The following is a 14,780-nucleotide window of genomic DNA, read 5'->3' as shown; positions in this document are numbered from 1 at the left end:
TAATAAAGCGTATATACAGAGTAATATATGAGGTAGTTAGGTACAAGGTGCTAGTTACATAGGTGGGATAAAGGACATGAGGTAGGTAACAGGTGAGGTAGTGTCGGTACACAGTGTATAGACAGACAATTGCGTCAATAGTATAAAGTGCAATAATAAGGAGCATATACCTGCTTAAACGTGTTTAGAATATTTAGAGTTTAAAGGAGGGTACAGTTGAGGTAGGTGTGAGCAGGGTGTATAGTCCCACAGGTGCGAGAGTAGTAAGGAACGTTGAGATGGAGAGGGTAAAGTGTGCAAAGTCAACCAGGTGCGTCAATAATATAACAATATAACAATATACATACTCAACCAGGTGCATCAAACATTATAACAAAATACAAAGAGTGTGCGTATACAGTTAGGTTGAGGTAGGTGTGAGCAGGGTGTATAGTCCCACAGGTGCGAGAGTAGTAAGGAACGTTGAGATGGAGAGGGTAAAGTGTGCAAAGTCAGCCAGGTGCGTCAATAATATAACGATATAACAATATACATAATCAACCAGGTGCATCACACATTATAACAAAATACAAAGAGTGAGCGTATACAGTTAAGTAATTCGAAAACACGGGTGGCACAGTAGACCAGGGTCGGGAAGGACTTGCAAGGCAGATTCATGAGTGATACGGAGCAATAGATCATGTGTATTTTGCCATGAGGATCGCTTTAACTTCCCTCTTAAAGATTGTTTCGGAGGAGATGAGCCTTGTTTCCGGAGGGAGTGAGTTCCAGATCCTGGGTGCCATTCCTGAAAAGGAGCGTTTATAAGTTTTTACCTTCCGAAATCTTCGAGGTTTCAGCAAAAGATTGTTTGTGCCTCTAGTAGTTCGGGAGCCCCCTGAAATTGTCAGCTTTTGAGTGAGATAGGCGGGTGAATTCCGGTGCACAGCCTTGTGTGTCATGCAAGCGATTATCAGTTGTATTCTGGCTTCAAAAGGTAGCCATTTCAGTGATTTAAAGTCCGGGGAGATGTGCGAGTGTTTTTTTGAGCCAGTGACGAGTCTCGCTGCGGCGTTAAGGGATGCTCTTAGGGGTGCTGTTGTAGTTAAGGAAGCCCGCAGAGGGCGGTGCTACCGTAATCTATGTGCGGGATGACTATAGATTGTACTGCAGTTTGGAAGTCTTTGGCAGGAAGGAAGGGTTTGAGTTTCCTCAGGGTATTGATTTGAAAGTTCGCTCCTTTGGTTGCCTTGCTGATGTGCTGCTGCATGTTGAGATTGGTGTCCAGTGTTATGCCTAAAGATTTTGCGGAGTCAACTACGATGGGCTGTACATTTAGAGCCGTTAAATGCTTAAGCCATGTTAGAGCCGTGGATATTTTAGCGGGAGGTGAGATCAGGAGGAACTCGGTCTTCAGAGCATTGAGTTTGAGGTGATTCTCAGAAAGCCAGGATTGGGTGTTTCTGATTGTGGTGTTCAGAAGCATGATGTCCTTGGGAGATTGTATTTTGAGATAAAGTTGGGTGTCGTCGGCATACATGTGAAAGTGCACATTAGATGCCTGTAGCAACGTAGTGAGAGGTTCCATAACTAGGTTGAACAGTGTTGGGGAGAGGGAGGATCCTTGAGGGACGCCTAGCGATACAGGTACCGAAGAGGACAGCAGGTTGTTGCTTTTGAATCTTTGTGTCCGGTTGTGTAGGAATGAGGTGAACCACTTTAGAACAGTCCCAGATATGCCCATTCTTGTGTTTAACAGTTCGAGTAAGTTCTCATGTTTAACTGTATCGAATGCTGCGGAGAGATCCAGAAGGATGAGGAGGCAGGTGTCGTTTTGGTCTAGGATTTGGAGGGCATCGTCCACTATGTGAGTCATGGCAGTTTCGGTGCTGTGCCCTGCTCGGAAGCCTGACTGATGAGCGTTTAGGAGATCAAACTTATCTTTGTGTTTAGTCAGTTGTTGTTGTACACATTTTTCCAGCAGTTTAGCGAGAGTGGGAATGTTTGTAATAGGTCGGTAATTGTTTAGATCAGTGGGGTCTGCTGTTGGTTTTTTCAGTAGCGGAGTGACTTGCCCTACTTTGAGGGCGTTGGGGATGGATCCTTGTTGAAGAGAGCTATTGATAATCTTTGACCAGAGTGGGAGAAGCCAAGGAGAAAAGTCCTTTACAGCGTTAGCAGGAAGGGGGTCGGAGAGGTGATTGGAAGGTTTCAAGGTGTTGAGCAGTCTGCCAATTTCTTCTTCGGAGTAGGTGTCAAAGGCTGACCAAGTAGCATTGTTCTTTGGTTGAGGCACTGCTGTGTGTCGGGGGTTGGAGTACAGGATAGCGTCACTGAGGAGATCGCTTCTTATTCTCTCAGTTTTTTGGATAAAGAAGGCAGAGAAGTCTTCGCAGGAAGGAGTATCGCCCATAGGGCTGGGTGTCTGGGGTTGCTCTTTGCATTGTGTTCTGACTAACTCAAACAGTTTTTTTGGACGGATTTTAGCTTGGGCGAGTTGGAGGCTGAAGAAGTTTCTTTTTGAGCGCTTTATTTTTCTGAAGTAGGCGTTTCTCTGTATCTTTAGACTTTTTAGGTGCACTGCAGAAGGGGCTGATCTCCAGGTGCGCTCTGCCATTCGCATGGCTCGTCTATCCTCATTGAGGCTACCGTCATACCATGGGTTGGAAGTCTTCTTGGACGAGACTCTTTTCAGTTGCATGGGCGCCGCCTCATTGATGATTGTGGACATAGTATTGAGATAGTAGTCAGTCAGCAGTTGAACGTCTGATACGCCGGGAGGGGGAAGTAGGCGATTGCAGCTGTTAGGCGGTAGGGAGTTTGGATTGAGTTTCTTCAAGTCCCTTTTCCACACTTTGTGCTTAGGGGGTTGAACTGAGTTAAGTCTGATTTTTTCCTTGATGAGGAAGGAGACAATGTAGTGATCTGACCAGTCACAAGGTTGGATTGATTCCAGTTGAATAGCGCCCTCTTTGGAGATGATAAGGTCAAGGGTTGAACCTCTCTTATGGGTCGGGTTATTGCATATTTGGTTGAGATCAAGTGCGTTGAGAAAGCTTTTGAGGCTGTTTACCACTGCGTCCTTACTGTCATTCCAGTGGAGATTGTAGTCGCCAAGGAAAATTTGGGTGTGCTGCCGTCCTGAATTGGCTGATATTGTATCCATGAGTTGTTGGGCGAAGGAGAGATTGTCCCCAGGTGGGTGGTATATAATGTGGAGAGAACATACCGGTTTGCTTTCGCTGATGATATCGAGGCAAAGGTATTCACAGGAAGTAAGAGAGGGGACGGCCACTTTGGAGACTGAGAGGTTGCTTCTGTAGATGCAGGCAATTCCACCGCCTGTCTTTATGGCCCTGTCAAGTCTAATGATACAGTAGTTGGGCGGGACTAGGATATCCAGTATAGGTGTGGAGGAATCAGACAGCCACGTTTCAGTCAGAATGGCTAGGTCCAGTTCCCGGGACGTGATGAGGTCGGCGACCTCCGTGGAATGTCTTTGGGCCGATCTGCAGTTGAGAAGTACGCATTTAAGGCTAGGGGTGCATAGGGTGGAGGACGATTCCGTAATGAGGGGTACATTAGTGAGGTTGTTGGGGACAGCGCCTCTGTTGTTATCCTTTTGTTGCCTAAGGGCGTTGGATATAATCGTTGGGATGGACATGTTGTTGGTAGCTAGTGGCTTTTGGGGAGCCGGGTCGTAAGAGTGGAGAAGGGTGTGTACGTCATGGTCAGAGATCGGGTTGGAGGTGCGTCTGGGGCGATTGGTGGTATTGCAAGAGGGGGTAGAAGTCCAATGTGGGGGGAGATGTGTGTTAAGGCGAGTAGGGGGAGAGGAGGAAGTGTTGTTAGGAGGAGAAGGGGGAGTACTGCGCTTGGTAGTGACGAGATTGCAATTGTTACTGCGATTGTTGGTATTGCGAGGGGGGATAGAGGTCCGGTGTGTGGAGTGTTGTGTGGTAGGGCGGGTAGGAGGTGAGGGGGAAGTGGTGTTAGGTGAGGTAGGGGTGTTGATGTGGGGGTGTCTGGGGTGTGTGAGGAGTAACTCTTTAATGGAGTGTACTTCTTCTTTCAATTGGAGGAGGGTAGACATAATAGTGTCCAAGGTGATGATGGGTGCGTTGACCGGGGGCAGTCCGGGTGGAGAGTCGGAACTGATGAGGGTGTTGGGGGCGTTAGCGAGAGGGCAGGTGTTTGGAAGCGCATCCGTGCTAGGGGGGGAGCGGAAAAAGGGGGTGATGTGTAGGCTGGCTGTTGTGGGGGAGGATGTGGGGTATTGAGGAGTGAGCGAGGGGGGTGGGAGGTTGATGGAGGGGTGCAGGCTAGGTGTGGTGGGAGTGCTAAGTGTGGGGGGGGCAGAAGTCGGAGAGAGAGTCATGTTGTGTGTGGTGCCATTGGGGGAGAAGGGGTGCTCCGAGAAAAAATGTGCGGGGGAAGGTATGGGAGTGCACAGTGTGGGGGGGGCGACAAGAGGAAGAGCGGAGGTACGAAGGTTAGTAGGAAAGCTGGGCGAGCGAGTGGTGTGTGTAGGGACTAGGTCTATGTCTGTGAATGAGGGGCGGGGAGGGGTAGCTGCGAGGGGCAGGTGATTGACTGTGGAGCAGGGTGTGAAGGTGAGGTGTTTGAATTAGTAATGTTGACCCCCTACCACAAACGTGAGATATTTGTGGTGGGCGGGGTTATCTGGATGTGGAAGTAGGCGCCCTTTAAATCTAAAGTCGCCTGCTGAAGGAGCGGGAGTGCTTGTTGGGAGTGTCACCATATGGAAATGATCCGACTGGATGTATAGATTCAGGTCTCACAGGTCCAGTATAGGTCTGAGAGAGCCGGTGTTTTTGGGTACTAAGAAGTATACACCTGCCCCTTGATATTGTAATGGGGCTGGTTCTATAGCTCCTTTTTGACAAAGAGAGAGAACTTCTTGTTTGTGAAGGTTGAGATGTTCCTGTTACTTTGTGTGTGATCTTGGAGGAATGTTTGCAGGAGAGTTTAAGTTCCAGTCAATAACCATTTTGGATCATTTGTAAAACCCATCTGGCTGAGGTGAATGTATACCAGGCGGGTAGAAATTGCGAGAGATGTCCCCTGACAGGAGGGAAATGATTGGGGAAGAGGAAGGAAGTCACTGGTGTTTGCAGGGGGAAGTGCATGTTGAGTTCCCTCTGCCTCTTCCCTAGTCGTTGCTCCCTCTAAATCCTCCTCTAAAGTATCTTTTTATGAGGGTGATGGATTATTGCCCTTGTAAGAGAAGTGATTTTCTGATCAAGTGTTTTTGGAGCCACACATGTAAAAGGACTGACAAAAGGATACCCTATTGGAAGGGAGTTGCATAGCTCCCATGGATTTTGAGACCTCAGCATCTTTTTCATTTTCTCTAAACAAGTGTCCACTGTGGGCCGAATGGGTGGAGGGTTGGTTCAGAATGGAGGCTTGGACCTCAGGTTTGAACCCCGAAATTCTGAGCATGTCTGCGTAGCAACACACTGGTGTTGACTGTCTGCTGCGTCTATGACGCACCTGATAGGAGTATTGGTAATTCATTTCCCCTCGTGAATTAGGTAATTAGCTTTGGTTTTGCGTATCACAGGTGAAAAATGCATTAATTTTTCTAGCTAATCATAATGAGCTCTGTCGTCACAAGCTAAGAGAGCTTATGCATTTGCAATTCGCCAGTGAGTAGCTGCATGTGATGCTATTCTTTTGCCCGAGGCATCACTTAATTTTGACTCCTTATCAGGAGGAGGGGTATCTCCTGTAGTTTGTGAGTTTGCTCTTCTGCGAGCGTTGAAGGCTACAAGGGAGTCTAATGGACGTTGACCCCTGATGTAAGTGGGGTCAGTAGGTGCTGGCTTGTACTTTTTCTCAATTCTGGGCGCAATAATTCTTGCCCACGCATGGTCTTTAAAAATCTCGTCAGTATGTTTAACCAGTCCCTTAAGCATAGGTGGTGTCTTTGTTGATCTCGGAGAGGAACTTAAGGTCTCAAATAGAAATTCCTCTTCAAGAACCTCTATATGCAATTCCACCCCATGGTATTGAGCAGCCCCATTAAGTAGCTCTATATACCCTATGTTGTCATCAGGTGGTGAGGGTTTGGAAGGGTATAGATCCGGATTGTAGTCTGATCGGATCTGTATTATAGTCCTCCCAGTGGTCATTTGTGTCCTGGGGCCTATCTTCATCCCCGTCATCTTCATCTTATCAGGTGATTGAGGTTGTGGGGAATTTGTGCTTGTAATGAGCAAATTCGGGTCAGTGGGTGAAGGTGGTGTAATGGGAGGAGAAGGGTTAGTACCTACATTCTTGCGTTTTAAAGGAATGATGTAGTCCTCTTGCAAGCCCAGTTTCCTTCGATCTGTCAGTTTCACCCGATTATGTCCAGTATCAGGATGATAACCAGTTCTTTTTGTTTCAGATCCGTATTTGTAGGCGGAAAGTCGAAACAAGACTTTTTGGATGGAACATTAGTTGTCCCTTTGGGCGGCGTACTTTTCGACGTAGAATGTTTCGGCTCCGAAGTTTTCCACTCCGAAGATTTACCCTTCGGTTGCGAGGGATTAGCCACGACGACGTGCTTGGAAGGTTTCAGTTCGGCATCGACATGGGGTCGACTCAATCCAGAGTCGGAAGGCTTTGGTATGGGTTTCGACGCCAACCTTGGTGAGCGGAGAGGAAGGATCTGAGCCTTTTTCTTCGGCAAATGTTGGGGCAGGTGGGTACCTGTACTCACGGTACGCTGACCCGGTGTCTTGTTCTTCCATGTCAGGGTCTGCTTTGGATACAGATGTTTTCCCCCTCTTCTTTGGCTCCTAGTGCGTGGAATTCTTCCTGGCCGGAATCTTCACCAAAGATGTTCAGTGCAGAGCCGCTTTGTTGGTGCATTTCGTTATGTCGAGCCTGACGGTCATGGAGCGTCTTCTTGGATCGAAACGATCGGAACACGTCTCAGTCTTGTTCATCGTGTTCCGGGGCTAGACCGAGGTTGCACACTTCGTGCAGGTTGGTGCGCAGAAACATAGCGAGACACCCAGGACAGAATTTGAATGAAGTTCATTCCATCAACTGCTAGCGAGCCCGACGCGGGTAGGCCCAACGGCCGTCCACGAATCTTCCGATCAAAGACGGACTCGAAACGATACGCTGAGAATAGGAAACGCGATCGAGAATACCATCGAGGGTAGTTGATTGCACGTCGAGGGGAACCCGAGAAGCGGTGTCGAACCAGAGCGCCACAATTTACATTCGAGTCAGATGACGGGAAAAACAATCCAACAATGGAGTCGATGCCCATGCGCACTATCACCGAAAGGAGGGGTCACCTACCTTGTGACTGGGAAATACTTTTTCGAAGAAAAACAAAGTGCAAAGCATGCGATCTACAGCTCACATGCCTCGAACACTAAGTGGATTGTTTAAAAAGGCAGTGTGGTAAATTCGCCTTTTCTGCATTGTCACTCGAGATTTTTCACCTGTGATGTGGAACTCCTATAGCCCGACTCCCAGAACATATTGTTTGGGGTCAATGGCAACAAGTTTTTATGTGTATTTTGTCCTTGGGACAAGTAGGCCCAACCCCCTGCAGCACAAACCCTTTAGCTGCCAGATTGCACTACCACATTGTGGATCAAGGAAGGGCACTGTCTGAATTTATGGGTCGTTATTTGAGAGCCTTTATTATTAGCGGGAGCACTCCAAGTAAATGTTATAAGCTCTGACTGCACTACTGACAGTGGTTTCAGTGTAAAAATGTGTATATACTTTTTCAAAGTTTAGCAATATGAGGCTATGTATAATGCTCCTAGAATGCTCTCCGATTTGAGGCAAATATTTGCATAAGCTTGAAAGCAAGATTGATGATTCATTGCTTTCAAAATAAAATGTCCATTAAAAAATGCAATCAGGAAAAAAAAATATTTCGCTAAACTACGGCAGTTTCAGGTACTATTTCTTTGCAGCATCATTTAGTAACGTGTTGATGCATGCTGGTATTTCCCAAAAATATTCATAATGGAAAATCAGTGTAACCAGTTTCAATAAGATTATGGGAAACAAAAATAGACAAGCATTGGCAAAGTCAGCAGGTCTGAAATTTGTGGCCAGCTTTTTAGTTTTGTCAATGTGTGACTTGATTTGGCATGGTGTTTGTAAAACCTTATTGGTGTGGGAGCTGCCGGGCCCTCACCATTATAACAAACATTGGCAAAAGCAAACATTGTTTTTAGTCTCAAAGCACACACTGCACAGTAGTTAGTTACTGGCACTGAACAGAACTACAGTGTGTGCCGATGTGCTCCTTGTAAAAGAGCAGAATGCTGTCATTCACAGTGAAGCCAGCCGATACAGCGAGAGAGATAGAGACAGAATTTTAATAAACACACAAGTTCATGGTCGACGCCAGACCAAATTAGGGGTTCAATTATTACACTAAGTCTCAAAAGTGCACCCATGGTATATGTCCTTGCATAAAGTGCAGCTATACGGCTTTCGTGAACTCCCAATAATTTAAAGAAGTAGGACAAGAAAGAGTACTACTAGAAAATATTTGTTTACTGCATTGTCGCATGAGCAAATATGCATGTGTAGATTTGCTCATGCGACAATCTGAGTGCTTGCAAGTTCACTTTCCCACCAACCTCTTTTTTCCCCAACTCTGGAAGAAGGTTTACATCTGCCATTGTCAGGAGTAAATTTCCAACACTTCTCAGTATGGGAAAAGATTAGAGAAGATTTGTTAAAAACCCTCATAATATGCAAGTTAGTAGGTTTGCACAGACTCAAAGGGGCATTCTAACCCTGGAACTATTGCTTACCACTACCTTTAGCCCCAGTATGTAGGCCTGCAGAAACGTGGCAAAATAAAGGGATTGCAGGTATTCAAACCCTTCTATAGTATGAGCCCTGGCATAATCAGAGAGGCACTATCAGAGCTCTTTTATAATGAGATTACTGCCATAATTTGTCGCCGCGCAACATGGAACCAAAGGGTCAAGTGCATTTAGTTACAGGATGAGTAGATTTATGAAGCAACTTTCCCCATAGACAAATCAATAATAACTACATTCCACAACCCTGCCTCCACTTACCTGCTAGTGCACAGGCTAAATGTGGCACACCTATCACCTTCTTAGAACATTCTTGGACCTGGGAAGACTCCACCTGTAGAAGAATCCCTTGCTGGAGGTAGGGTATTCACACAAAAACTCAAGGGCTACTTAATTGTGCTGAAATTGGGCTCCAACAGTCAAGGAGGTGGACTCATGTTTAAATGTTTCAATGACACTAAAAGTAAGATTCCTCCTAACTCCAAGAGGGGCCAAGTGACTAAACAGGACTAGACCCTGCTGGTGACCTGTCTGGAGAGAGACATGGTGCCCAGAAGACTATTCTGAGGAATTAGGAAGTCCCCTAAGAATCGCTTCCAGCAGTTGGACACCAAATCTCAAGGTAAATTCTTTGACTGGAACAACTTGCTTGGTGTATCAGACCTCCGCTCCATCACAGTTATCCTGAAATTACGCACAAGTCCCAGACCACCCCAAACTCTGGTTTTTCTGTAGTTCTGAACTTCTGGGAGCTTTCTGCCTTAAACAATAAAATAAAAATAAAAACTATATTGCCAGTACCCCCACCCCACCCCCGCGCTGTTTTTAAGATCATGGTGCCTTTTAGCTCATTACATTTTTCAAATTTTTCTAAATTGGGTTGAGAATGTTATTGCATTGTGTTCTTTAGTTTAAAACTGTTGGTACTGTTTAAAGTTAGTATGTACCTCTCTGGAGAGTGTCTGCTGTTTGTGCTATAGCTATAAGGGGTTAAGCAGAGATTCTCGCACAACTGTGGTTAGACCTAACCAAAGTGTGTTGAGTTGACCCCCTCCCCTTTCCAAATGTATAACCCCATTTCTGATCGGCATTAAACATGTCTATTCTGTTAAGAAGTGGCTTGTCTGAGGGTGCACGGTCTTTTCATGTATTTTCAATCTAATGGCGCTAGGAAGCCTAAGGCAATCAGTTTTGTGCCTTATAGTCTGGGTTTCAAACAGTGATGAAAAACATGTTAAAGGGCATAACTAATGTGTTTTTCCAGGTCAACATTCTGGTGTGGGATTCCAAAATGGAACATAATGTGTCTTAAATGGAGTACTATAAAGGTTAGAACGTGCAGGTCCAACAGCATTGAGAAGTGCAAGTTTGGAGTATGTCAAGTGGATTACCTGGGACACGCATTATCTTGGGATGGATCAAACCTAAAATGAAATTAGTAGTAGCCATTGAGAAGGAACCGTCACCAGCTCATAAAGAGCAATTTTGCTCTTTCCTGGGTCTGGCAGAATACTATTCCAAGTTTATAGAACACTTCTCTGACAAAGTGTGTTGCGTCTATTGAAGAAAAGGGGGTGCTCGAGTGTCTACTTGTGTTTGAAATTGTTACGCAAGCCATTGTCAAGGCTGTGCGCCTTAAGAAAATTCATAGTAGTTATGGATACTCGTGCTTATGGTCTCAGGGCTGTGTTCATGCAAAGGAAGGGTTATAAACAAGAGAAGTTGCATTCGCATCAAGAATGCTAAAGGCACATTCTAAAATAGAAAAGGGAATGAGCATGTTGGTAAGGTGTCAGAACTTCACCCATTCATCATCAATTCCACACATGTTAGCGTCCTCTGTGGAGGAATTATGCAGGGGTGTCGTTTGAGCAAGAGTGGAGGCAGGCATTAGCTGCAGATGAAACTCCGCAATTAGTTATACCTTGCTTATCCCAGACCAAATGGTGAACTAATGAGGCATGGCCGGAATTGCGATTAAAAAATGGCATGGTCTGAGTTGTCTGTTTTAGATGGTATAGTCAGGAGGTACAGCAGGTTGGTGATACTCTATGTACATTCTAGATCAGTGGTTCTTAGACTTTTGTGGACTCCCACTTAATCATTACTGTAACCTGGGGACCAACCCGAATGATTATTTAAAACTGGGGACGCCCACTGAGTTGTTACTGGAAGTTGGGCATCCCGGCCCAAGCATTTTCAATAATTTGAATGGCAAAATACAGAAATATGCAAAAAACACAGTTGATGGACAGAATGTAGAACAATGTCATACATTCACCCCAGTACAAGGATCTGGGCCTAAATCCATCGTTTTTTTGCACTCCACACTACCCTGGGTTAGACACTGGCTATATGCAAATCAGCTCTGACCCTGTGCCTCATGGGAACATTCCAGTCCGAACTACCAAGCCATGTCTTTCCCAGACCAGAATCAAGCATCCAAGGACCGGTTTCTGGCTATCAGCCTTCATTCAGCCTGAATAGCTTGACGTCTGAGCATACCCAGCCCACTCGGGGTGAAAATTGCAAAAAACACAGTTGATGGACAGAATGTAGAACAATGTCATACATTCACCCCAGTACAAGGATCTGGGCCTAAATCCATCGTTTTTTTGCACTCCACACCACCCTGGGTTAGACACTGGCTATATGCAAATCAGCTCTGACCCTGTGCCTCATGGGAACAGTCCAGTCCGAACTACCAAGCCATGTCTTTCCCAGACCGGAATCAAGCATGGGTATGCTCAGACGTGAGTCCCAGAAGAGAGTGGATTGTGTCCAGTCACACAGCTATCGCCATGCTTACCACAGTAATATATGTTATCTATCTAGTCACTAATATCATTTGGAACAACCTACCATTACACATTTGAGTCAACCCTTTACTTCAACTGTATGAAGGAGCAAGTTTTAAAGTGAATTGATGTTCTAGCTAAAGATTGTGCACTTTAAAAATTAACATACTGAAGCTTTTAATTAATAGTTCTGTTACCAGTGTTCAACTGTTCATTTCGAGAATATAGCCTAAACATACCTGGAATGTTGAGTTTCCAATTTCAAATTGCTAAACATTCAAAGTCTGTTTTAAAATTTTCAACTGAATATTTTGCTTCTTTATATACATTTCATTAATCAGTTATTTTCTAAGGAGTTGCGGGCCCAGAGTCGTATTTTTGGACCCCCAGACCACAGGTTAAGAAGATTTGTTCACGATTATTGAAGTTTGTTGCATAAAGCAAAGTTGCCGCTACTCCATCTCACTGGGTGATGCCAGCAGTAGGTGGTTTTGAAGCTTTGTTATGTTAGTCAAGTGCAAAAGTACAGAACTTTAAGCGCACACAGTGAAGTACAATAGTTGCACCAGTCAAGCTTGCCATTTGCAAATGTCCTGTGCGTGTAAAAGACTGAAGTGGCTTTGTCGCTCCTGCATGGATAAGAGCATCAGTCAAGAAGCCTTTATGGTTGGAAACTAAAACAATCTAAATGATGACCGTGCACTCACACTGCTTATATTAGTCATGCTACTTGCTCTCCTCAAACAAACAAGCAGCAAAGAAAAAGGGTCTGGGAAATGATTCATCACTGATTAATTTTGGTGTTAATGTGGATGGGCGATGGGGTGAATGCAGGAATGAGCAAAAGAATGGCTGCCAAGTTGCAGGAGTGTAAGAATGGGACTGAGTGCATGGACGATGTGTGCCTGCATGGACGATGTCAGAATGCATGGGCAGATGAATGTGTGGGTGCATCCAAGCACTTACAAATGTAAATCAATTGAAAAAGCACTAGCAGGGGCTCTCTTCAAAGTTTAGCCTGGAAATATTACTCCCTACTTCTACCCTCTATCTCACACTGTCCACTGGTTACAAGAAGGAGCTGTTCTTTTCACAAACTACTTAAAAAATAAAAAGAATGTCTCTTTAAATAAGTCAAATTATGTCCAATCTATTCTCCTTCCACTTACCAAAGTTTGTATCAAACAGCATGTTAATGACTTCGCTTTTGACATCGAAGCGAAATCCAAAAAAAGTGCCCTCACAAGCATATGCAAATCGCTAAACCAGTGGTCAGAAGCCTGGAGACCTTTAATGAGAAAACTTTGAAGGCAGATATTAACCAACAATATACCGTAATTTGCAATGTATCTTTAGAGCAGCAAGGTAAATGCATTAAGAGTTCTTCAATGTCCTTCCATTGTTGCTGAAAATATATATTTAGGTGTTGGAATAGCCAATGTTCTGTTATGTGTCCAACTAGGTCTCCACCTTGTTGCTCCCCCTTTAGAAAATGTTGTAGGGCATGCTGGAGCACGTTCGGACTGTTGCCAAAATAATCGAGTTTAGCACTGCGTGGCAATGAGAGTACAAGGGATTTGGTGGCAAAGGGCAAAACTGCCCCTCTACTTTTTAAAGTAATGGCTCTTTCCATCTCTTGAAAATGTCAGTAACCAGATATAGAAAAATACAGCAAAGAAGATTATTATTCTTTGAGCTGCAAAGGTGTCAGTATTTAGACCATGAAGCAGTAGGAAACATTCTTGCCTTAGCTGTATACCATTCAGTAACTTGTAAAAGAGAACGGACCAGGCTGGCCTCATTTATAAGGGAGAGGCACTTCTGAATACAAGTCTATGATCCCACGAAGCATGAATTTATGCTAGATTAATTTCTAGTCATTCTTGTACTGAGGATTGAGAGAAGCATACCCTTCTGCTGCTGGCTATGAGGCAGACTATGGGTTGTGTACAAATATTGTCTGTCTCAGGGTGAATCCGAATTTTTGGGTGCTGCTCAGCAGCTATAGACTCAAAATAGTTTCACTATTTCTTATACTTCCTCAAAATATATTTTGTTTGTTTTGCCCCCACTAAAGAATGTTCAGTGTTCTTTCTATTCGTGTGAAGCAGAAACAATTGCACTTGAGCTACAACAAGAGGACTGAAACCATTATATTGTCAGTGTCACTGGCCACTTGCAATAGACCACCAAAACTGCAAAATAAAGGCTACTGAGGTAATTATTTATAGTTATATTTACATTGTTCAGGAAAGAAAGACAATAACATTCTGCTACTTATTAACTCCCCAAACAGTGGAAAGGTGGAAATGTACATTTAGCAGACAAACTTAAATCTCGTTTCTCACCACTGTAATGATAACCTATATATGTAACAATCCACTTTGGCACCAAAGGCCAAGCACAGCCATAACTCAAAATCGCACGTCTACATAAAGTGCATCTTTATCTTTACACCTTTAAACCTGCAGATTTTCTTATAATTGTTCTGACCAGGCACACATGGTTATGAACATTTGCCACGAAATGGGTCTTTGTTACCTGCAGCCTGCCCAGTTTTGGCCAGGAGTCCCCCAAGCTCCAGTATGCTCTGCTCTTTGACCCGCACCGCTTCTTCATCACTGTCCTGGATATCTCGCTTCACTAGAAATAAGCAATAAAATATACTTTTTTGAAGATGATCAATTAAAACTGAGTTTAGTCACACTATGTTTGAAATGAGCATATATATGCCTTAATAGTACTGCTGAATCAAGATCAATGACAATTAAGCATACAGTTGCATAGTTAGAATCCCAGTATTTTGTTTGCAGAATCATTCTCAAACAACTCAACAACAAAGCTTAGGCATGCAATATACTAGTTAACTCCTCCCCCAAAATTCATTCACAGAACTGGTACAATGTGAGCAACAGAATGACAGTTCTCCCTCATGCTCCCCTGTTAATGTGTTTCAAATATTGCTTTTTTGGTCCAAAACAAAAGGCTAAATGAGTGATCAAATCTTCAAAGTCACTGGCCTCTTCTGAGAATAATGAAAGTGAATCCAATACATGTTCACCAGAGTACATCAACACTGATAAGTCAACATTCGAGGCAACACCAAATGGGCAAGGAAATGGAGCCTCTCAATTGCACCACGCCCCCGAGTAACACTAACCTTTGTACTAGATGATTCAAA

At 44.4% G+C, this 14,780-nt stretch overlaps 1 protein-coding gene across 2 annotated transcripts in view; it reads right to left on the bottom strand.

The window, feature by feature from the left end:
- Positions 1 to 14,780, bottom strand: part of PSMD11 (proteasome 26S subunit, non-ATPase 11) — a 473,607-nt gene that overhangs the window by 393,731 nt on the left and 65,096 nt on the right. For both annotated transcript variants that reach the window (XR_013594972.1, XM_078645110.1), the window contains exon 2: positions 14,141 to 14,242. Coding sequence is in view for 1 of the 2 variants with exons in the window: in XM_078645110.1 (XP_078501236.1) it covers positions 14,141 to 14,242 (102 nt within the window). In the remaining variant the exon portion in view is untranslated. The remainder of the gene's footprint in view (positions 1 to 14,140; positions 14,243 to 14,780) is intronic.

The sequence above is a fragment of the Lissotriton helveticus genome, chromosome 5_1 (assembly GCF_964261635.1).
Source record: "Lissotriton helveticus chromosome 5_1, aLisHel1.1, whole genome shotgun sequence".
Lineage (NCBI taxonomy): Eukaryota > Metazoa > Chordata > Amphibia > Caudata > Salamandridae > Lissotriton > Lissotriton helveticus.
This window is presented reverse-complemented; position numbering and strand designations above follow the sequence as displayed.